The 25,171-nt window shown below is 45.7% G+C and overlaps 1 protein-coding gene across 2 annotated transcripts in view; it reads right to left on the reverse strand.

Annotated features, from left to right (window-relative positions):
• efnb1 (ephrin-B1) overlaps positions 1-25,171 on the reverse strand; it is a 224,595-nt gene that overhangs the window by 13,086 nt on the left and 186,338 nt on the right. The window contains exons 3-4 of one of the 2 annotated variants that reach the window (XM_078547365.1): positions 8,931-9,023; positions 5,207-5,338 (exon numbers count right to left, since the gene is read on the reverse strand). In XM_078547365.1, coding sequence (XP_078403491.1) covers positions 5,207-5,338; positions 8,931-9,023 — 225 coding nt within the window. The remainder of the gene's footprint in view (positions 1-5,206; positions 5,339-8,930; positions 9,024-25,171) is intronic. The other variant, XM_078547367.1, reaches the window with a different exon arrangement.

A 25,171-nucleotide genomic window follows, 5' to 3' on the forward strand; every position in this document is an offset into this window, starting at 1 on the left:
GGCCACGGTCAGGTTGGGGTGTCAGACGAAGGTAAGAGTGCAGTGCACACAGGTCAGAATTTCGAATAGTGCCGCCATTCTCATGTAGTTTCTACATTGATGTGAGCCTGGAACCTGGGGTCCCCATTGATAATAGAAAGACAAGGGCACCATGATGCAGATCTCCGTTGTCTCACCAGGGTGCCTGGCACGCGCAGTGACAGTGTGATGACTTTAACTAATGATATGTTCTTCTTCTTCCTTTTAGGTTCACCAGCAGGCGCTCGCACTGAACACTCTGAAGGCCCACCCCTGACCCCGGAGGGCTACCATGCTCCCCACACACCTTTGTCTCACCCGCTCTGTCAAGCAGGCACCAGCACAGATACCAGCATCTTGGTGGGCATTAGATCACTGTCTAATATCTCGGTGCACATTGGTGAGGGCACTTCACACTCGCTTGAGGTGTAGGTGGAGGCAGAGAGTGCCCAGGGCACCGGCAGCCGGAGGACAGCTGGAAACCAGGGCAATGCTTAGTCGAAGGCTGGTGATGGGCCTCTGGAGTCATCCATTAGGCAGCTGATGCTGGAAGTCCAGCGGGGTGTGACACATAAGGGTATGTGTGCCGTGGTCTCCATTTTGGAGGAGTCCCTGCAGAGCGTGAGCACTGAGTTGACCCTCATGGCCGAGCGCAATGCCTCATCCACAGAGAGAGTGGCAACTCTCATGGAGAGGCTGCTCCAGGGACAGAATCAGGGGTCCCTGGGGATGCACTCAGACCTGCAAGCCCTCACACAGGCACTGACCTCAGTTGGTCAGTGTCCATGTGGGAGATGAATGGTGCACCCAGCATCCCAGTTAGGTGTCCATCCATCAATGGTGAGCAGGGAGGTGCACAGCGACCTCACATTAGCGCACGAGCTGCCTGTCGTTTCTGTGGGCTTCTCTCAGATCGCTCTGGATGACGGCAGCAGCTCTTCCACTTCTCTGCCAGTGACCGTGGCATCTGAGGCTGCCATGGCACTGGCCGCTCCCTCCCAGGCGGGGCCAGCACAGGCTCCACTGGCCAGAGGACGAGCGCCAAGGTCATCAAGGCCAACAGGACAGCAGAGTCAGCAGGCTGTCCCCAATGCTGGTACCAGCGAGGGGGAAGTATGTAGGCATGGCACCCTTAAATGTAAATTTAAAGCACCCTAAGCACAAGACAGGCCTATCACCAGTGATATTTTGTTCCCCCATTTTGCTTTGAGTTTTTTAATGGTATGACAAACAACACCGGTTCATGTTTAGTTCAGCAATCTGTAACGTGAAACATTAGATTTGATTTTGTGCTATTGGCCTGAGTATGCTTCATTTGTTCTGTCGGTGCAGGGTAGGCCCTTATTTACTGATGGACGTGTGTCTCTTGAAACTTTATTGCACAGGCACTGAGTGTATGTTGGTGGCCAAGGAAATGGTCCTGTCAGGGATCAAATATGGAGCCTGCAGCCCTGGCATGTGGTGGTGGTTCTTATTTGGAGGCCTAGCTGAAGGAGCATTGGATCAAAGTGTCCCAGGGGTCCCTGCCTCCCTGGAGGTTACCCAGGTCTGCCTCCATGCCCTCAGCTTTCTCCTTACTGTGCTCATGCTCAAACCCACTACTGGACTCATCATCTGTGGCCTGTGCAGCTGCGTCAACACCCTCTTCCTCCACTGGGTCCCCCTCTTGCCAGTGCCAGATTGTGGAGAGCGCAGCATGCAACCACTATCAGTGACACCCACTCTGGGGTTATTGTAGTGCGCCCCCTGAACGGCCCGGGCATCGGAAGCGCATCTTGAGAAGACCTATAGTTCTCTCTACCACTGCCCTTGTGGAGGCGTGACTTCTGTTGTACCGGTGCTCGGCCTCTTGGGTGGTGGACAGGCGTCATGAGCCACCTTTTCAGGGGATAGCCCTTGTCACCCAGCAGCCATCCATCCAGTCGGGCTGGAGCACTAAAAAGCCTCGGCACCTAGGATTGCTTAGGATATAAGCTTCATGGGAGCAGCCAGGGTACCTTGCAGAGACTTGCTGAATCAGCATCCTGCGTTCACACACTATCTGCACGTTCATGGAGTGGAATCCCTTACTGATGATGAAGGCACCCGGCTGACCCGCTGGCGCCTTGATGGTCACATGTGTGCATTCAATTGCACCCTGGACGTGGGGAAAGCCAGCAATCGCTGCAAAGCCTGTGGTTCACTCAGCCTGGCTGGCCTCATCCGTACGGTTAAGAATAAAGGTCATTACCCACCTGAACAGAGCTTCTGTCACCAGCTTGTCGCAACTGTGGACAGCTGATTGGGACACTCCACACAGATTCCTCACTGAGCTCTGGAAAGAGCCAGAGGCATGGAAGTTGAAAGCCACCGTGACCTTCAGAGCCACTGGCGTGGGGCATCCACCCACACAGCCGGAGCTGATCTCAGGGCCAATCCTCTGACAAGTGAAGTTATCACCTCCCTGGAGAGGTAGAGCCTCCTGCGGCATTGCACCTCGAACATATTGAGGTAGCTCCATTGCTGCCTGTAAACCCTGGCAGCGGGATAGTGGCATCTTCTGCGGCCCCTTCCACCTTGGATTTCCTGCTGGCCCTGCCCCCCCCTGCCGTGCCTGCGCCTCTCCTCCCACAGGTCCCTCCTTGGATGCTGCATAGGGACACCTGGCCCCCTCTCCCTTCTGCCCCTCTCTTCCTCCTCAGAGGAGGTGCCTCCAGCAGAGACCACAATCCCCATTACCAGGGTTATGGAAGGCTGTCTGTTACCTAGAAGGACCAATACAGTCTGAATCTTCCAGGGGCCTGAAAGACAACAATGAGACCTGAAATGAAGCCTAGAAATGCTCTGAATGAAGCTCTGAAGTGAGATGAAGCTGTCCGGTTCAAATAAGAAACCAGCAGCTTACGATCTCCAAAACTCCTCATTACTCACAGCGACGATGCTGCTGACCCTTCTTATCCCACCCGTGGATGAGCTTTTGCAAATTGTGGCCCGCCCGCCTGCCTTTTTTGCCCATGCGACGGCTGAAAAATTGCACGGGCTATGTAACATTGCCCACAATTGGTGTGTCAAGGGTCTTAACTGGCCTCTTAATTAATGGCGGGTGCGTCTCTGTCTCCTGCGCACCCCTGTCAAGCGAAATATCGCAAGAGTGCGCTTTGATGTCGGGACGCTCGGCTGACATCAACGCACGGTATTTCACCTCGAGTGGGTCGGGCACACGCCTGCCCACCAAGCGAAAAATTCTGCCCCATGGGAAGGATTTAGTGTTGCACTGGAGTTTCCAACCCCCAGGCAACAAAGTCAGTTGCAAGCCATCTCCACTCCAGCTGGTTGCCCCGCAGCTACTTAACATCTGGTGGGGCATTAATTGTTTCAAGCAGAGCGTTCCACCCCCACTTAGAGAGGAAATCCCGACTGTGAGAGCCAACAGCCAATCAAATGACCAGCTACTCTTTGGTCCCAGTAGCACCACCAGTAGCTGTGATCACTACTGGGACTGCATCCAGTCCCCAATGGAGATCTTCACTGGAGCCAGATGGGGAGGTAAGTTCTGGGGGTTTTTGGTGGGGCCAGGTTAGGAGGCTCTGACAAAGCGGAGGGGGGGTGGGGAGGTGCGGTCAATGTGGGTGCACAACCATGGCAGGAGGGCAGTCCCGTCGGTGGGAGGGGAATGGGGAGATCTTGTGGGGAGGTCTCCAATGGGCCCAGGGTGGCTGTCAGGGAAGTATCCCCCTTTCCTGCCAACATCCCGAGGAGTGGACCTGGTGGCTTTCAAACTCGGCGCCAGCCTCTACCCGCTGTGGCAAAAATTACAGCGGTGGCAGGAAGAGACCCTTAAGTGGCCAATAATTGGCACAAGGGCAAATGATCTGCCAGGCGCCTCCACCGTTGTACGTAAAATTGCAGTAGGGTAGGGGCGGGTGGGTAAGTGCCAGAAATGGCACCCACGCCATTATACTCAATTTTATGCCCCCTTCGCACCTGCAAACCTGCCCCCAGGACAGTGTAAAACTCAGAAAAAGAGGGTGAACAGACAGTTTTGATTTAACTGCTTCATTCAGAAACGGTTGAATGTGTGAAACAGACTGCCCAAGGAGACTGCCCTTTCCTAGCCTAATTCCACTCCCCTCCTCCACACCTGTAGTCCATGGGATAGTGAAAGCTTCTGTTCAGATTCAGTGTGGATGGGTACAGACCCATCTACGAAGACTAATGGATTCACCAACCTTTTAGGGGAGGAGGAGAAAATCGCATTTTCCTTTTGGAATTATTATTCTCATCATGGTAAAGGTTGTTACAAAAACAAAAAATGCTGGGAAAACTCAGCAGGTCTGACAGCATCTGTGGAGAGAAAGACTGCCCAAGGAGGAGGAGGAGTTAGAAGAGTCTAGCTCTGATGAAGAGTCATACGGACTCGAAACATTAACTCTGCCTTTCTCTCTACTGATGCTGTCAGACTTGCTGAGTTTTTCCAGCATTTTTTGTTTTTGTTTCAGATTTCCAGCATCCACAGTAATTTGCCTTTATCTAAGGATGTTACTGCTGGAAATTGAAACACTTTCCATTTTATGCCTCAGGGTTAAACTCCTTCAACAGGCCAACCTATCTTAAGGAAGCACAGGTTAGTCACATCGTAAAACCCCCTCCAATTTGGCCCACAAGTGACCCACAGCCCCAAATTCAGTAGAGTACTACCCTGCACCAGCATATCATTTTCCCCCCTTTCTCACACCAGACAACCTGTGGGCCCTCAGAATGAAATTGACAACGTAGCCTTGTCTTGTGCTGAAATCAGACCAATTTTTTTGCTTTGCCTAGACCTACCAGGAACCACATTGAATGCCCAGGATGATTTAACATGGAATCTATCAAATCAACAAAGGAGACTTTAAGGAATTTTCTTAATTCACACTAACCGTAACCATTGGAAACGTATACCAAAAAATTTATAAGTGTAGCCTGTACAATTCCAGGACCATTTAAATTAATGGTTAGAAAATTGGGCATAGTGCATAAAAAGCTTTCTTCCAGGAACATGAAGTCAGAAAATTACTTCTTTTTATCCTGTCAGTCTGGGTTGCAAGTAAACCCAAGATCCAGGGGTAACAGTCCAATGTATTTACCAGCCTCTGGCATCATCCTAGCATCTTTAACTTCAGGAAGCAGAATTATGGAAAGACACCCTAGCAAGTTCTCTCTTCCTCACCTGTGTTCCCAGATTTATCTTCTGAAGATGGCTCTTTCCAGAGGGAGATAACGCTCTTCACTGTGATGTCCTGGCCTTTACCTGGTGCTCTTGTAGGATTCTTTTCTTTCAGCGTTGGTCTTGTGTTTGGATCTGGATGGAAGGGAGATGGAAATTACTGACTGCACCAGCTGTTTGGTACTGTAGTGTCTGGATCAGTGCAGAGTTGTTGGTTAACATCAAGGTGTCAAACGTAAAGACTGAGGCAGCAGCACATAGTATCTGTGCTGAGCTGGAAAGCAGTAAGCCTTTGGTTCTGGCAATGCCAATACTGAGGTAGGGGTGGGAAATTTGAAAGGAATGTCTGCTGATCCTCACTGGGCAAAGTGTTTTCACACGTTTTTAATTGGTCAAGAAGTTGTCTGGTTGCATGAAGGAGTGGAACAAGAACAAGGACAAGGACACTACCAAAAGTAAAGGAAGGGTTATGTAAAACCAATGATTTGGAAAATTGGTGATGCACTAGCCTTTCATCATGTGGACCTGGGTTCCAAACTAGTACAGACATGTATTAGTACTTTGTAAACTGTGTAACCTAACCAGTGCATTCTAGTCTGAACAACTTGACCGTGCACTTTAGTAAAAGCAATCTAACCTCCATGATCCAACACATTTTTCAGTCTCATGAACTGCCCTCAAATTCTTACCGTCTCTGCCTACTTTCCACAGCAGGTAGGCCAGCTGAAGTTCTTGAGAGGTCTGAGCTATTTTCACAACTAGACTGCATTTTAATATCACTTGCAGCTCACTGGCCAAGGGATGCGGAATTCCAGAAGATCCAATGCTGAGAAGAACAAGTTTTATCTTCAAGGGTAGGGGAAGGTAATCATAGGGGTTGCGGGGACAGGCCTGACACCAGCTGAATTATTTCTGTGGCACCAAGAGGAGCAACATCAACGTAGCATCAGAGTGAGTATGGCACCAAAGAGTACTAGCAAAACTGAGGTCAATAGGAAACCCACAGTGACTGGGATCATCCTTGACCAAAAGTAAGAAGCAAGTCTGTCAGATTCCCATCTATGTTCCAATCATTCAGTCCAAAGACCCCAGTGCAAAAGTTTCTCTGTATGATGTCCTTGACCCAATCATCTTCAACTGTTTCATCAATGACCTTCCCTTCACCATAAAGCGAGGACTAGGCTGCTCTTGATGATTCTACAGTGTTCATTTCCATTATTGAAGAATCTCATGTCATCGACAAATCCAGCTAAGCCTGACCAGTGGCTGTTAGCATTCATACCATTTAAGTAACCGGTAATGACCATCTCTAATAATGGTCAACCACCTCTTACTGATCTTCAATGGCACCGTGAACCAGTGTATCAACAGTCTAGGGGTAACAACTGACTGGAGGCTTAACCTGCCACATCAATGCCATGATTACAAAAAGAGCAGACTCAGTGTGCTCTATGAAGAGTGGCTCACTTTCTGACCTCTCAAAATTTCTCCACCAACTACATAGCTCAAATCAAGAGTTTAGTGGAATACTCACTACTCAGCTGGGTGGGTGCAGCTATGAGAACAGTCAAGAAGCTCAATATAATCCAGTACAAAGTAGCTTGCTTGATTGGCATCTCTTTCACTGGGCTCAATATCCACTCACTCCACCACCACTGAACTGTGGCAATGCTATGTATTATCTATAGGATGCACTGCAGCAACTCACTAGGCTGACTTGGACAGCATTTTTTGACCATATGCACCTACCAACGAGAGGATTAATGGAAGCAATGACACAGGGGCCTGTAAGTCACACATCCTGATCTGGATGTATATAGCTACTCTTTTATCATTGCTAGGTCAAGCTTTCAGGAATCCCTTATTCAATGCTTTCATGAGGAAAGCATCAGCAGAAGGGCTGCAGCAGTTTAAGCAGGCCAAACACCAACTTCTGAGGGTAATTAAAGATAAGCAGTAGATGCAGCCTTGTCACAAGAACAAACATTTAAAGATGACCAATGACCAGTTCTGTGCTTTGGTAGTACTGGTGAATGGCCCTGGGTTTTGACAATACTCAGAATGTCCTGAAGTCTGGCAGCACAACAGCAGGGCTATTGTGATTTGTCCCTTTGATCCAGCATCACTATGAGAAAAACTTGGGAATTAGCAGAACGGTCAGGGTGGAATTTGTGATTTGTTTCACTGGGACACTTCTTGGGTCTGGATGCAGTGAGGGTAGCAGAACGCATTTGCTGGGGTCATTACGACTTTGAGAGCATTACTTGGTAACTTTCTCAGAAATTTCTGCAAACATTAAATTTGCTGTTTAGTGACTGGTTCCTGGAAGTGTATCTCTGCCTCCGTGTATGTCCTCTCTCTGTAATTAGAATGTATTAGCATAGGCTGATAATCAGGTAACAACTGGGGCCTTCTTTATTTGCTTTCAAAATTCACATTCCCGCCCACCCCGCCCCTGCCCGCAGTCCCGTCCCCAACACATATTTAGCTAGGGTCACAGTGTGATGGTGGTACAATTAGCCACCATACCCTTGGGTTAACAAAGGGAAAATCAGGTAGGCTCCCTGCTCCTGTAATTGCTATCCCGAAATCCCTGCTGGAAAGTGCATGGAGATTTGAGCGAGGTGTTAGGCAGTAGTTAATACCCATGGAACTGCGTCCCAGCAAGGCGAAATGAAACCAAAACGTTTCTAAAACTCACGCTCTAAAAGGTACTGAGGAGCCACTGAACTCTGACTTCAGATTGCATTCTCATTTGATTTAAATTTGTACCGGAATATCATCAGCATTTCACCCTCAGCATTAATGTGAATACTGAATCCAGGGTTGCAAACTGAAATCATATAAAGTCCTTTCTGGATCTGGCATATTGATGGAGCAATTAAGCTGGGTATCTGGCAGGCAGAGTAAAATCAGCCATTTTGATTCAGGATAAATTGTTGAAATAGCATTTTAAAAGGTAGGCAGGCACAGTGATATGAAGATATATAGCAAAGTGATATACAGAAAAATAGACAAATTCACAGTCAACGCTAGGCAGAGGCACAAATGGAAATATGGAGACACAATCATACAGACATGAAAAAGACAGGTGGACAAGCAGATAGACAAAGACATCTGCACAGCAACACACAGGCACATACAAAAATCCCAATAAATGGACTGTCAGGCAAAAAAGTCAGTTACATCTGGATAGGTAGACAAAAACAAATCAGACACATACAGACATCATACACAGGCATAAATAGGATCCCAGAAATTAGGTGCGTGCATGTGAATGCGTTGACAAAGATTGTAGTAACACTAAAGCATTGATCCAACGATGGTACTGCACAGGATAACTTTGTGTTCTTGGTAATTCTAGGATTCTACACAGAATAAAACTCAATGCTCAGCTTTTGGACCCAACCCTGAATGTTTTGTGTGTGTGTGTGTGTGTGTGTGTGTGTGTGTGTGCATGACGGGGGTGGGTGGCAGAGGTGGGGAGGGGAAATAGAAAGGCTCAGGCATTCCTCTTCGTTTAGCAATCATGCCTTGGTATACCAACTCCAGAGTTTACAGAGGCATTTCCCAGCACACCAAATCCGAAATCAGTATTGCAGTTTGGGACCTCAGAGCTGAGAGGAGACCTGTTGTCGTTTTAACAAATCATATTGCAGACAACTGTGATTTTAGTTACACATTTCAGGAACATACCACGGGGTTAGGTTAGAGATTCACTGTTTACCTTGTCCAACTTTCATAACTATCTTCATGGATCGAGTTTTGCATACTCCACCATTTCTGTTCTCCAAACCTTCGTATGACCCATTGGAAGTAGCTGCAAGAAAGGGAAAACTCAACATTCAGTGATTAGGTACAGATAAAGACTGACATATACAAGAGATAATAGAGAATTAGATTGAAAGTACTTTTCATACAGTGAATTACTCTGAAATGTACTGAAATGTTACAAAGGTAAGTAACTGTCTTGTGGCAGCAACTTTCCACAAACTGCAATGAGACAAATGAGCAGCTGACCCATTTCTTGATTGCACTGCTTGAGGGAGCACACTAGCTAGATCTCCTTCAGGAAAAAAAAAGTAACAAATTGAGGAAGGGGTCCTCAGAACCTGCGTTCATTCATCTTACCCTCTTGTCCATTCATGACACTTAAACACTGCAGTCCAGGGTGTGACATACAAACTCTCTGATTTCCTTACTGACCAGAATCTATTAAATAAATTTGCTTAACAATCGCCAACAAATCAACCACAGCCAAAGTTAGCAGCTGATTTTTTTGTGGTTTCTGCTAGCTGGATTTACATCAAAAAACCAAGCTTGGCATCATGTAACTACTGCTTCTTGATTTCCCATGACTCCCACCTTACTGCTTTCAATGTTGGTGGTGTCCTGCACTGTGGTCTTTGGCTGATTTTCTCAGTATGAGGTCTTATTTTTCCTCAACACAGGAACATTCTTATTATTTCTCGCATCAATAAGTTATTGTTCCCAGCTGTAGGCGAGTGCATTGCGTACAGACTGGAGTATGGTGAGATGGAGTCAGGTCTCTTCCCACTGCAGGGGATGCTGCTGCTTGTGGCAACTCCTACCAGGAGATCTGTTGCCATGGTATGTCACGTTCATCTGTCTTCCGCCATCAGGGCACGATGAGGGGTAAAGTGGGTGAATAAAGTAAAAACCATAAGATTGTCGAGAGACAGGTGAGAGAAGTGAAAGAAGCAAAAGTGAGAACCAGCACGAGAGCATGCATATGCACAAACCATGAGGAAAGTGCTGCTAAAGTTGCTAACCTGCATCATTGCCATTAGCTATTATTAAATTCTGTTCTAAATTCATAAACGTGTTTGGATTTTTGACTAGAAGTTGTTGAAGGCTTTTGCGTCGGCTGAGGTTTTATGTAGGTTGATCATTGGTATATAAGCACAGCATTTTTTTTAAACTGACATGTTGGGCCTTGCCAAGTGACCGTATACTTAACAAAGAAACAAGGAGAAAATCACCTTCTCCTCAAATTGAGGAGTCAGAAGTGGAAGTTAGAGTTGAAAAGGCATATTTTTTCACAGAACTACATTTTTAGTTTTTCTGGTTGTTTTAGGTCTGCTTGAATTGTTAAATCTGTTTAGACTGACATTTTTCACATATAATACCAAATACAGAATCTTCCCTCACCCCTCATTTAGAAGAATAAACTTCTGTTCAAATTTGAATACCTTACTTTGTTAAGAATAACTTTGCTAGGAGCAATTAAATGGAGGAAAGCCAACTTCAATGTGGTAAGAACGGATCTGAGCTGAATAAATTAGAGTCAACGGTTGGCAGGAGGAACAGTTGCTGAACAATGGACTACCTTCAAAGAAGAGGTATTTCAGGCACAGCCATGGCATGTTCCCTCGAAAGGAACATTAGGACAAACAAAGCCAGAGCTACCTGGATGACAAAAGAGATAAAAATTGAGATAAAGAAGAAAAAGTGTGTTTATGACAGATAACAGGTAGAAACTACAACTGAGAAACAGGCTGAATACAGAATGTTCAGAGGAAAGGTGAAAATACAAATAAGAGAAGCAAAGAGGGAGTATAAAAAGAGACTGGCAGCTAACATAATAGGGAATTCTAAAGGTATATAAGTAGTAAAAGGATGGCAAAGGAGGGGTAGGGTTGATTAGGGACCAAAAAGGGGATTTATGCATGGAGGCAGAGGACATAGCTGAAATATTAAATGAATTCTTTGCATCTGTCTTTACCAAGGAAGAAGATGCTACCCAGGCCAGGGTGAAAGAGGAGGTAATTCAGACATTAGAAGGATATAAAATTGATAAGGAGCTGGTATTGGATAGGCTACCTATATCTAAAGTGGATAAGACATCAGGACCGGATGAGATGCACCCAAGGATACTGAGGGAAGCGAGAGTGGAAATTGTAGTCTTCCTTAGACTCGGGATGGTGCCAGAGGACTGGAGAATTGCAAATGTTATACCCTTGTTCAAAAAAGGGTGAGTGTAAGGATAAGCCAAGCAATTACAAGCCAGTCAGTTTAACTTTGGTGCTGGGGAAACTTCTAGAAACAATAATATTGGACAAAATTAAACATCACATGAACAAATGTGGTTAATTAAAGAAAGCCAGCACAGATTTCTCAAGGAAAAATCATGTTTAACGAATATGATGGAGATTTTCGAAGAGGTAACAGAAAAGAGTGATGCTGTTGATGTGATGTACCTGGGCTTCCAAAAGGTATTTGGTACAGTGCCACACAACAGACTTGTGAGCAACGTTATAGCTCATGGAATAAAAGGGACAGTAGCAACTGGTTGAGTGACAGGAAACAGAGGGGCTTGAGGAAGGTTTGTAGTGGAGTTCCCTAGGGGTCAGTTTTGGGACCCTTGCTTTTCCTGATATACATTAATGACATAAACCTTGGTGCTCAGGGCACAATTTTAAAGTTTGCTAATGATACCAAACTTGGGAGCATGGTGAACTGTGGGGAGGATAGTGTAAAACTTAAAAGGGCATAGAGAAGTTGGTGGAATGGGTGGACAGGTGGAAGATAAGTTCAATGCGGAGAAGTGTGAAATGATTCATTTTGGCAGGATGAACATGGAGAGACAGCATTACATAAAGGGTACAACTCTAAAGGGGGTGCAAGAGCAGAGGGACCTGGGTGTATATGTTCATAAGTCATTGAAGGTGGTAGGACAGGTTGGGAGAGCGATTAATAACGTGCGTAGTATCCAAGGCTTTATTAATATGGGCAAAGAGCAAGGAGGTTATGTTGAACTTGTACAAACACTAGTTTGGCCTCAGCTGGAGTACTGCTTCCAGTTTTGGGCTCCACATTTTAGGAAGGATGTGAAGGCATTGGATAGAGTGCAGAAAAGATTCACAAGAATGGTTCTAGGGATGAGGAACTTCAGAAATGAAGATAGAGTGGAGAAGCTAGAACTGCTTTCCTTGGAAAAAAGAAGGCTGAGAGGAGTTTTGATAGAGGTATTCAAAAGCACGAGGGGACTAGATGGAATTGATTGGGAGAAACTGTTCCCACTCCTGAAAGGATCGAGAACAAGAGGGCACAGATTTAAAGTCATTGAGAAAAGAAGCAAAAGCAACATGAGGAAAAACATTTTCACACGGCGAGTGGTTAGGGTCTGGAATGCACTACCTAAGTGTGTGGTGGAGGGAAGTTCAATTGAAGCATTCAAAAGGGAATTAGACTGTTATCTGAAAAGGAAGAATGTGCAGTGTTACTGGGAGAAGGCAGGAGAATGGCACTAAGTGAGTTGCTCATTCAGAGAGCCAGTGCAGACATGATGAGCCAAATGGCCTCCTCTGTGCTGTAACAAATCTGTGATTCTGTGAAGCAGGGTTAGCATTTGAAGCTGTTGCATACTGAGTAATGATTATCTGTTTATCAGGCATTGCATATAATTTTGATGAAAGTAACCACACGTGTGCGTTATTAGAGTTGGGTAAGGTGGTTGGGTGGGGGGAGGGAAGTAAACATACTCCATTGGTAGGTCATTTTGAATCAGTTGTTCAGATTTAAATTTTCCTTATTGCTCTAGAGTAGACTTTGTGCCACTTCAGACAAATGGAACAGATGATTTTTAAATTGTTCAATCTGTGTGTAAAGTTAAGACTGATAAAGCTATTTCAACTGAACTTGCTATAGATGTGGTGACTGATACAGTAGAAAGGGGAGCTGGGAGGCTTTGGGACACAATCCTACACCTCCACCAGAATGTCAGCCTCTGGCAGCAGAATCTGATTGCTCTAGAAGGGGAAAATTAAATCAATGACACAAGTTAGGGGCAAGACTGTGACTGATAACAGATGTGCAGATGAGTCTAATTTTATATGGGGAACCATACATGCTTGGTTTGATAAATGGCAGTTGCTAGAAACGGCAATTGCCACTGGTAGCCATTGCTCAGTCAAACATAAATACCGCAAAGGATAAGAAGCATGCCATATTTGACAACAATGGGAGATGGTTTCCAAATGGCGAGCTGAATGAGGTGTCACCATATAAGTAAAAATGGGGAGGAGGGACACCTGAATAACTTCACAAATAACCTTATTATCTGGAAAAGGGAACTTGCTAGTGCAGATAGCCAAGGGGACATTAAACCTTGGGAGAAATTTTCCAAAGTATTAAGACATACACTCTTGTCTACTAGTCCAGATAATAGTTTTCCACAGGAAACTCTAGCTATAAAGCAACAGCCCACATTTGTGTGCTCCATGGTAGCACAGTTCAAGAGCTTGTCGCCATCCCCTGCTGACATATCAAATCGCAGTAATTCAGGAAAGGTTTACCGTGAAATTCCAAATTGCACTGGGCTCTGATTTTTGACAATCATGCTAGAGCTGGTATTGTAGCCCACAGAGCGTATTGTAGATTTGAGATGCCTGACAAGGAAACATCCTGAGAAATGTCAAATATCTCCAGCAAGGAGCAGGCAGCTGAAATGTTTTGGCTTTGGAGTACCCAATTGTATAATCCACTCCTACCTACATTACAATGCAGCTCCTCAGAGTAGGATGAATTATAGCCAGAGAAGCCACCAATTAGAAAGATCAATGGCTAGCTCCAGGAGTTTCCCATAGTGAGAGGATCAACACAAAATGGTAACTGCTGATCAGTAAGGGGAGAAACAAAATTCAAATTCATTTGTCACCTTTAAAGTAAAAGTTAACTTGACAAACTGGGGTCCATGGATAATTATCTATGTTAAAAATAAACTATTCGAAGTTCCACATGAAAAATAGACACGATGGGCCCCCCATGATTCAAAGCTGACCAGCCTCCTGTAACTCTTTGTTTTGTTTTTTGTAACTCTTTTTGTTAGTTTAACAAAGTTGCAAGTTTATGAAGACTTGTAAAAGCGAAGGATAATAGGGTTTTCACCCTCCAGAAAAGCCTATAAACAAAATTTTGTATATAGAACAGAATGTATTTAATAATACAGTAATAATGATACAACAATCATTGAGGTTTTGGTATTAAATGGTTTCATTTGTTTGACAGAACAATTATGTCGATATCTGATGGGTTATTTACGGATGGGATGTCAGAACTTGAGGTGGAGGAGGATGCAACAATCCTGAGGAACTGGGTTGTGGGGAGGTGAAATTGTGGCTCCTCCTGCCCAAGAACAAGTTGAGCATACAAAACAAAAGCTATAAGGTAGCAAAGTGCTGCATTTTTAAATTATTCATTCGCGGGATGTGGGCGTCGCTGGCTGGGCCAGTATTTATTGCCCCTGAGAAGATGGTGGTGAGCTGCCTTCTTGAACCACTCATGTGGTATAGGTTCACCAGCCAGGGCTGTTAGGAACAGAGTTCCAGGATTTTGACCCAGCGGCAGCGAAGGAACGACGATATATTTCCAAGTCAGAATGGTGAGCGACTTGGAGGTGAACTTCCAGGTGGTGGTGTTTCCATTCATCTGCTGCTCTTGTCCTTCTAGATGATAGTGGTCATGGGTTTGGAAGGTGCTGTTGAAGGAGCCTTGGTGAATTCCTGCTGTGAATCTTGTAGATGGTATACACTGCTGCTACTGTGTGTCGGTGATGGAGGGAGTGAACGTTTGTGGATGTGGTGCTAATCAAGTGAGCTGCTTTGTCCTGGACAGTGTCACATTTCTTGAGTGTTGTTGGAGCTGCACTCATCCAGGCAAGTGGGGAGTATTCCATCACACTCCTGACTTGCACCTTGTAGATGATGGACAGGCTTTAGGGAGTCAGAAGGTGAGTTACTTGTCGCAGGATTCCCAGCCTCTGACCTGCTCTTGTAGCCACAGTATTTATATGGCTAGTCCAGTTCAGTTTCTGGTCAAGGGTAACCCCCAAGATGTTGATAGTGGGGGATTCAGCAATGGTAATGCCATTGAATGTCAGGGGGTGATGGTTAGATTCTCTCTTGTTGGAGCTGGTCATTGCCTGGCATTTGTATGGCGTGAATGTTATTTGCTGCTTGTCAGCCCAATCCTGGCTGTTGTATCATTATTTCTGTTTATTGTTAAATACGTTCTGTTCTACATACAAAACTTTGTTTACAGGTTTGCCTGGAGGGTGAAAACCCTATTATCCTTTGTTTTTACAAGTCTTCATAAACTTCCATAAAAGCAAAATACTGCAGACGCTGGAAATCTGCAACAAAAACAGAAAATGCTGGAAAAACTCAGCAGGTCTAGCAGCATCTGTGGAGAGAAACAGAGTTAATGTTTCGAGTCCGTATGACCCTTCTTCATAAGCTTCCAACTTTGTTAAACTACAAGAGACAGGTCAGCTTTGAATCATGTAGAGTCCGAAGAACAGTGGACATGTCTGAAGAACAGTGAGCGTGTTTCCCACAGAGGGGGCACATAAAATGGGGTGGGTGCCCATCCCACCACCTTCCCGCCCACCCACGAGCTCACCCCCAGAACACAGCGGGAACAATTAATGGTCAATCAGGTTTGCTATCAAGCCAGTTGTACTTGATAATACGCTGGCCTTGCCATAAAACCTTTGGCATGGGCAGCAAGGCGGGAGTGATTTTTACCTGAAGTACTTAAGGGCAGGAAGGAAGAGGGCGGTTGCTCTTCAGGGGCTGCCGTTAGGTTGAACTCTTCTCTTCCTTCCTACCTGCTCCCTCCCTTAAACCCAAGCCCCTTCCCACCACTACCCCTCTCCCTAACCTACCCAACGCCTCCCTGCCCAGGACTACAGACTTACCTGCTCCAGGGATCCAAGGCCTTGGGGTCTTTTCTTCTCCAGCAATCCCGTCAGTGGTCACTGTTGCCAATCCGATTGGCCGGCAACACCAGAGGGCGGGATGTCGGTTCCAATGAGGGGTGGAGGTCCCACTTGGCCCTCATTAGTTCGGCTCACAGTGCAGTATGGCTTCCGGGCAGCTTGGCATGGAACGCATCGGCTCCACGCTGATGTGGGTTCCGGGGGACGCGTGCCATCTGCATCACCCGCCTCCCCACCCCTGTATTATTCAGCCAGTGAGTTTAACCACTTTAAATAACTCTTTGATTTCTTATGCCTTCAACTGAGAGGCTCCTTTATACACCTTGTGCACCTCAACCCATTAGCTTAATCTCTGAATCACCTACTTAGCTGAAAAACAGTCAAATGATTAGAGCATTGAGCCCTCAAAATTGAAACTTAGCAAAGGAAACAGAAGGGCACAACAGAAGGTCAGAATTAAAACTATACATAGAAAATGCGCTCACCACACCCCCAAAAAATTTGAAACAACTATGAGATGAGAGCTAATGACTGTTGGCTACCAGCGCAGAATCTGTTTACATTCCTCCTTCTAAAGCACAATAACATTTTTTGCTGACTACATATTCAGGACAAGTTATGTATTCAACATTCATTAATATCATTTCTGGAATGATTCCAAGCTGACCAAGGCTATCTATTTGCTCCCTTGCTTTTTGGACCAGACTCAAGTTTAATGCTGTTTTGAATTATGGATCAGTTTGTTGTATGCAGGTCTGATGAAGACTACATTTGGTTATTTTATACACACTGTCAAAACTGTTTGCACTTCAACTATCAAGCTGGCAAAAGATCACAAATAATGTGTGACTTTGTAGCATTCCCATCAGCACACAAAAGTCCTATGTCCAAGTCACCTACTTTGAGATTTGTCTAACTGTCAAGATCTCACAATGTCTCCTGCTCTAACTGATTCGTTCCCATTACCTCCAATAAGTGGTATGCCTTAACCTCCCTTGGTATTTTCCTTCTCCCATAATTGACAGGGTTAAAATTCCAAGCGTTTCCTCCCCGAGTAGTTTTGTGAGTATATGAAGTGAGTAGCTGGGTGTACCAACCACAAAGTTGCCAGATTCAGTCACCAATCTGTGTGTGCTGAGTTAGTAATCCAGGTACAACATACTGAAGCCAGGGCAGGTACAAGTTGATACACCTAGCCTGTTTACAATACGCTTAACCCATGCATGGGCACGCACTCAGTAGGGTATGAGATTATGCTTGCACCCATGTGATCAGTACAGTCAAGATCTCTTTGTATGTAAATTGGAAATCAGTGCCACCCTAGTAGAAACAAGTAATTGCCAAGTATTTTTGACCTTCAGCTTATTAACTCAATAATTCCGGCAGACTAAAAATCAGATTCCAAGGAACCATGAAGCTCAACTGATAATTAAAAACTAGCAGTACAATAAGCTTCCATTTAACTAGGAATTCAACGCCACTTCAACAAAATAATCACTTGAATTAAATATTTGAAAGACACATCTGAAAATATTTGTGCCAGCAGAAATGTATGTTCTGAGCATTTTGACAAAAAACATATTTGATAATGTGTCACTATAAGCTTTTTTGTTCAGGAGATGTGTCTAGTGAGGGACAGCTTTCTTTGTTTAACATTTTCTTAAGTTATTCATTGCGTGTGGGTATCACTGACAGGGTCAACATTTATTTCCAATTTGTTGCAATTAGTTTGGTGAAGGTACTCCCACAGCGCTGCTAGATAGGGAGTTTCAGGATTTTGTCCCAGCAATGATGAAGGAATGGTGACATATCTCCAAGTCAGGATGATGTGTGACTTGGAAGGAAATTTGCAGGTTTTTTTAATTCATTCACGGGATGTGGGCTTCGCTGGCTGGGCCAGCATTTATTGCCCATCCCTTGTTGCCCTTGAGGAGGTGGTGGTGAGCTGCCTTCTTGAACTGCTGCAGTCCATGTGGTGTAGGTACACCCACCGTGCTGTTAGAAAGGGAGTTCCAGGATTTTGACCCAGCGACACTGAAGGAACAGCGATATATTTCCAAGACAGGATGCTAAGTGACTTGCAGGGGAACTTGCACGTGGTGGCGTTCCCATTTATATGCTGCCCTTGATGCAATGCATCTTGTAGATGGTACGCACTGCTGCTACTGTCCGTCGGTGGTGGAGGGAGTGAATGTTTGGGGAATGCGGTGCCAATCAACTGCTTTCTCCTGGACAGTGTCAAGCTTCTTGAGTGTTGTGGGAGCTGCACTCTTCCAGGCAACTGGGAAGTATTCCATCACACTCCTGACTTGTTTCTTGTAGATGGTGGACAGGCTTTGGGGAGTCAGGAGGTGAGTTACTCGTTGCAGGATTCCTAGCCTCTGACCTGCTCTTGTCGCCACAGTATTTATATGGCTAGTACAGTTCAATTTCTGGTCAATGGTAGCCCCAGGATGTTGACAGTGGGGGATTCAATGATGGTAATGCCATTGAATGTCAAGGGGCAATGGTTAGATTCTCCATTGTTGGAGATGGTTGTTGCCTGGCACTTTTGTGGCATGAATGTTACTTGCCACTTGTCAGCCCAAGCCCGGATATTGTCTAGGTCTTGCTACATTTGGACATGGACTGCTTCAATATTTGAGGAGTTGTGAATGGTGCTGAAGATTGTGCAATGATCAGTGAACTTCTGCCCTTATGATGGAAGAAAGGTTATTGATGAAGCAGCTGAAGAAGGTTGGGCCGAGGGCACAACCTTGAGGAACTCCTGCAGTGATGTCCTGGAGCTGAGATGACTGACCTCCAATAACCACAAACATCTTCCTTTGTGCTAGGTACGACTCCAACCAGCGGAGAATTTTCCCCGATTCCCATTGACTCCAGTTCTGCTAGGGTTCCTTGATGCCACACTTCAGTCAAATGTGGCCTTGATGTCAAGGGAAGTCACTCTCACCTCACCTCAGGAGTTCCACTTTTTTGTCCATGTCTGAACCAAGGCTGTAATGAGGTCAGGAGCTGAGTGGCCCAGGTGGAACCTAAACTGGGCATCAGTGAGCAGGTTATTACTAAAGGACTGCCACATGATAGCACTGTTGATGACCCCTTCCATTACTTAACTGGTGATCGAGGGTAAACTGTGGTCGAGGGTAAACTGATGGGGCACTATATTGGCCGGGTTGGATTTGTCCTGCTTTTTATGTACAGGACATACCTGGGAAATTTTCCACATAGACGGATAGATGCCAATGTTGTAGCTGTAATGGAACAGCTTGGCTAGGGGTGCAGCAAGTTCTGAAGCACAAGTCTTCAGTCCTATTGCTGGAATATTGTCAGGGCCCAGAGCTTTTGCACTATCCAGTGCCTTCAGCCATTTCTTGATATCACGTGGAGTGAATCGAATTGGCTGAAGACTGGCTTCTGTGATGCTGGGGACCTCCGGAGGAGGCCGCGATGGATCATCCACTCGGCACTTCTGGCTGAAGATTGTTGCGAATGCTCCAGCCTTATCTTTTGCACTGTTGTGCTGAGCTCCTCCACCATTGAGAATGTGGATATTTGTGGAGCCTCCTCCTCCAGAGGGTTGTTTAATTGTCCACTACCATTCACGACTGGATGTGGCAGGACTGAGAGCTTAGATCTGATCCTTTGATAGTGGGATCACTTAGCTCTGTCTATCATTTGCTGCTTATGCTGTTTGGCATGTGAGTAGTCCTGTGTTATAGCTTCACCACGTTGATACCTCATTTTTAGGTATGCCTTGTACTGCTCCTGGTCTGCTCTCCTGCACTCTTCATTGAACCAGGGTTGATCCCTTGGCTTGATGGTAATGATAGAGTGGGGGATATGCCAGGCCATGAGGTTACAGATTGTGGTTGAGTACAATTCAGCTGCTGCTGATGGCCCACAATGCCTCATTGATGCCCAGTCTTGAGATGCTAGATCTGTTCGAAATCTATCCCATTTAGCATGGCGGTAGTGCCACACAACACGATGGAGGGCATCCTCAATGTGAAGGTGGGACTTCGTCTCCACAACGACTGTGCTGTGGTGTCATGGACAGATGCATCTGCAGCTGGTAGGTTGGTGAGGATGAGGTGAAGTATGTTTTTCCCTCTTGTTGGTTCCCTCACCACCTGCCACAGACCCAGTCTAGCAGCTATGTCCTTTAGGACTCGGCCAGCTAGGTCAGTAGTGGTGCTACCGAGCCACTCTCGGTGATGGACATCACCAAGGTGGCCCTTGCCACCCTCAGTCCTTTCTCCAAGTGGTGTTCAACATGGAGGAGCACTGATTTATCAGCTGAGGGAGGGCAATACGTGGCAATCAGCAGGAGGTTTCCTTGACAAAGACAGAATTACCTGGAAAAACTCAGCAGGTCTGGCAGCATCGGTGGAGAAGAAAACAGTTGACGAAGGGTCGTGAGGACTCGAAACGTCAACTGTTTTCTTCTCCACCGATGCTGCCAGACCTGCTGAGTTTTTCCAGGTAATTCTGTTTTTGTTTTGGATTTCCAGCATCCGCAGTAGCTTTTAGCTTTTTGTTTTTATCAAAGGAGGTTTCCTTGCCTGTGTTTGACCTGATGCCATGAGACTTCATGGGGTCTGGAGTCGATGTTAAGGACTCCCAGGGGAACTCCTTCCTGAATGTATATCACTGTGCCACCACCTCAGCTGGGCTTGTCCTGCCAGTGGGACAGGACGTACCCAGGGATGGTGATGGTGGTGTCTGGGACCTTATCTGTACGATGTGATTCCGTGAGGATGACTATGTCAGGTTGTTGCTTGACTAGTCTGTGAGACAGCTCTCCCAATTTTGGCACTAGCCCCCAGGTGTTAGTAAGGAGGACTTTGCAGGGTCGACAGAGCTAAGTTTGCCGTTGTCATTTCTGGTACCTAGGTCGATGTCGGGTGGTCCGTCCGGTTTCATTCCTTTCTGAGACTTCGCAGCGGTTTGAGTGGCTTGCTAGGCCATTTCATAGGGCATTTAACAGTTACACATTGCTGTGGGTCTGGAGTCACATGTAGGCCAAACCAGGTCAGGATGACAGATTTCCTCCCCCTAAAGGATAGTAGTGAACCAGATGGGTTTTTACAACAATCGACAATGGTTTCATGGTCATCATTAGACTTTTAATTTCAGATTTTTATTGAATTCAAATTCCATCATTGAACCCAGCTCCCTCGAGCATTACCCTGGGTCTCTGGATTACTAGTCCAGCAACAATACCACTACACCACCGCCTCCTCTGAGGTAGGTGATGGTATTCCAATGCTTCTGTTGCCCTTGGCCTTCCATGTGGGAGAGATCATGGCTTTACAAGTTGCTGTCAAAGGAGCCTTGGTGAATTGTTGCATTGCATCTTGTTAGGTCGTACACTCTGCTGACATGGTGCATTGGTGTGGGAGGGAGCGAACAGGTGGTGAATGGGTTGCTAATCATGAGGGCTACTTCGTCCAGGTTAGTGTCAATCCTCTTGAGAATTGTTGAAGCTGCACTCATCCAGGCAAGTGAAGGCTATTTCATCACATTCCTGGCTTGTACCTTGTAGGGGTGTACAGGTTTGGTAGGGGTGGACAGATTTGGGAAGTCAGGTGATGGATCACTCATCACAGAATACCCAGCATCTGACCTACACTTGTAGCTACAGTATTTATGTGGATGATCCAATTCAGTTCAGTTTCTAGCCACTGTTAAGTCCCAGAATGTTGAATCCCCCACCTTGAACAATGGTGACGCCACTGAATGTCACGGCAAGTTGGTTACACTTCATTTTGTTACAAATGGTCATTGCCTGGAACTTGTGTGGTACAAATGTTACTGCCCATTTATCAGCCTAAGTCTGAAATTTGTTGCTTTGCCTTACATGCAAATATTTTGCTTGTAATGTTCATTACCTGAGCAATAGTGAATGGAATTGAAAACTGTGCAAGCATCAGCGAACATCCCCATTTCTAACCCTATGATGGGGAGAAGGTCGTAAATGAAGTACATTAAGATAATTGGGCTGAGGGTTCTGCCCTGTAGCAACTTCTGCAACAATTCTATATTCTTCTAGTCCTTCAGAGCAGGACTTGGGGAAATGGCAACTTCAGATTGTATCATCAGGTGTGGAGTAGAGTTCTCACTAGAGTTCTGTAGCAATGATTAACAGAGCTGGCAGTACAATGTCAGCGCAGCAACTAAATGTTAAGCACAGGATAGGATAAATCCCCATTAATAATTTTCTTTTTAAATGGAACAATATCAGTAAGTAAACCACTATTATTTGGAGTGCAAATAATGTTTCGGGCTGTTGGGTGAATTCTTAATGGTCATTTAGTCTGCAACCAAGTGCAGAATTAACCTACTTGTGGACGGAGAGCTCACTAGAGGAAAGATATTCACACTGCCAATGTTATTCTTGCTGGTCCAATATGGCTGCTGGGCCTGCCATAAAGGTATTCATAAGTTTTAAAATAAACATTAAGGAAACTTTGATGGAAAATACTGATTGTTGCTATGGAAACCAGGCTTGGTTGAGATTCTGAACAAAGCAGGCATTATGTCTGAAGGAAAAGTAATTAGGAAAAGTTAGTTGGTATAACCTATCAAATAAGGGGAGCAACAAATCTCCAATTTATGCATCTCTTAATCAAAATAATTGGCTGATGGCTTAGGGTAAATGCACATTGGCTTGACATCATACAGAAAATGTAATTGTCGTAGGCAGTTCCCTCTCTTGAACTAACTCAGCCCCAACCCACATATTGAATTATTCATGCTACAAGTGTTATAAATAGAACAATTTGTGGCAGCATCATGCGAGTTGTCGCTACCCATCAGGTCGTCCATAATGACCTAAAGCATCATCACTCATTGAGCTTTCCACTCACCCTCTTCACAGAGACTATTATCACAGCTTAGCAATGGCCAGGTGATTTCCAGGAAATATAAGAAGCTTCTCAGAGAGAATCAAATGTTGGACATGGTAAGTCTGCAACACTGCAAGCTATTTCTTACTATTATTATGCAAACTGACTGGAGAGATTTCCTGACCAATTTTGGTTTAAGGAGTATTTTGTTTTCCCCTTTATGGCCCTGGGGGTGTCTCTATTTTTTTTGCCTCTCCAAAGAGATCACATGACTGCAGAGAAAGTGTCTAGTCATCATTCCCCGGGCACCATGAGTTTGGGGCAGGTTTGATGGACCGGTTGATCATCTTCTACCCATCACTTTCATATGTTTGCCTGTAGGACTTTGCTCTTGATCACTATCCAATGACTCCAGTTGGAAAGTAAATGTGTGAACGCTTACTAGACTCAATTATTCCAATGCTCTCCTGGCCAGCCTCCCACCTCGCTCCCTCCGCAAACTTGAGTTCATCAAAACTCTGCTGCCCATATCCTAACTTGCAACAAGTCCTGTTCACCTATCATCCTTATTTTTTTATTCATTCAGGGGATGTGGGCTTCGTTGGCTAGGCCAGCATTTATTGCCCATCCCTAATTGCCATTGAGGTGGTGAGCTGGCTTCTTGACCGCTGGAGTCCATGTGGTGTAGGTACACCCATAGTGCTGTTAGGAAGGAAGTTCCAGGATTTTGACTCAGCAGCAATGAAGGAACGGCGATATATTTCCAAGTCAGGATGGTGAGTGACTTGAAGGGGAAGCATAAAGGGGCGATAGTTAGATTCTCACTTGTTGGAGATGGTCATTGCCTGACACTTGTGTGGCATGGATGTTACTTGCCACTTGTCAGCCCAAGCCTGGAAATTGTCCAGGTCCTGCTGCATTTGGACATGAACTGCTTCTGTATCTGAGGAGTCGTGAGTGGTGCTGAATATTGTGCAATCACTAATGAACACCCCCACTTCTGACCTTATGATGAAAGGAAGGTCATTGATGAAGCAGCTGAAGACGGTTGGGCCGAGGACACTAACCTGAGGAGCTCCTGCAGTGATGTCTTGGAACTGAGATGATTGACCTCCAACAACCACAACCATCTTCGTTTGTGTTAAGCATGACTCCAACCAGCAGAGAGTTTTCCCCGATTCCCACTGACTCCAGTTTCACTAGGGCTCCTTGATGTCACACTCGGTCAAATGAGACCTTGGTGTCAAGGGCAGTCACTCTCACCTCATGTTGGGAATTCAGCTCTTTTGTCCATGTTTGAACCAGGGCTGTAATGAGGTCAGGAGCTGAGTGGCCATGGCGGAACCTAAACTGGGCATCAGTGAGTAGGTTATTGCTAAGCAACTGCCGCATAATAGCACTGTTGATGACCCCTTCCATCACTTTACTGATGATCAAAAATAGACTGATGGGGCGGTAATTGGCCGGGTTGGATTTGTCCTGCTTTTTGTGTACTGGGCAATTTTCCACATAGCCGGGGAGATGCCAGTGTTGTAGCTGTAATGGAACAGCTTGGCTAGGGGCACAGCAAGTTCTGGAGCACAAGTTTTCAGAACTATTGCTGGAATATTATCAGGGCCCATAGCCTTTGCAGTATCCAGTGCCTTCAGCTGTTTCTTGATATCACATGGAGTGAATCAAATTGGCTGAAGACTGGCTTCTGTGATGCAGGGGACCACCGGAGGAGGCTGAGATAGATCATCCACTCGGCACTTCTGGTTGAAGATTGTAGCAAATGCTTCAGCCTTATATTTTGCACTGATGTGCTGGGCTCCTCCATCATTGAGGATGGGGATATTTGTGGAACCTCCTCCTCCAGTGAGTTATTTAATTGTCCACCATCATTCACAACTGGATGTGGCAGGAATGTAGAGCTTAGATCTGATCCATTGGTTGTGGAATCGCTTAGCTCTATCACTTGCTGCTTTTGCTGTTTGGCATGCATGTAGTCCTGTGTTGTAGCTTAACAAGGTCGACGCCTCATTTTTAGGTATGCCTGCTGCTGCTCCCGGCATGCCCTCCTGCACACTTCATTGAACCAGGGTTGATCCCCTAGCTTGATGGTAATGGTAGGGTGGGGGATATGCCGGGCCATGAGGTTACAGATTGTGTTCGAGCACAATTCTGCTGCTGATGGCCCACAGCACTTCATGGATGCCCAGTCTTGAGTTACTAGATCTGTTCAAAATCTATCCCATTTAGACTGTGGTAGTGGTAGTGCCACACAACACAATGGAGGGTACCCTGAACGTGAAGGTGGGACTTCATCACCACAACGACTATGCAGTGGTCACTCCTACCATTACTGTCATGGACAGATACATCTGCAACAGACAG

This window comes from Cetorhinus maximus, chromosome 8, assembly GCF_964194155.1.
Source record: "Cetorhinus maximus chromosome 8, sCetMax3.hap1.1, whole genome shotgun sequence".
NCBI classification, from domain to species: domain Eukaryota; kingdom Metazoa; phylum Chordata; class Chondrichthyes; order Lamniformes; family Cetorhinidae; genus Cetorhinus; species Cetorhinus maximus.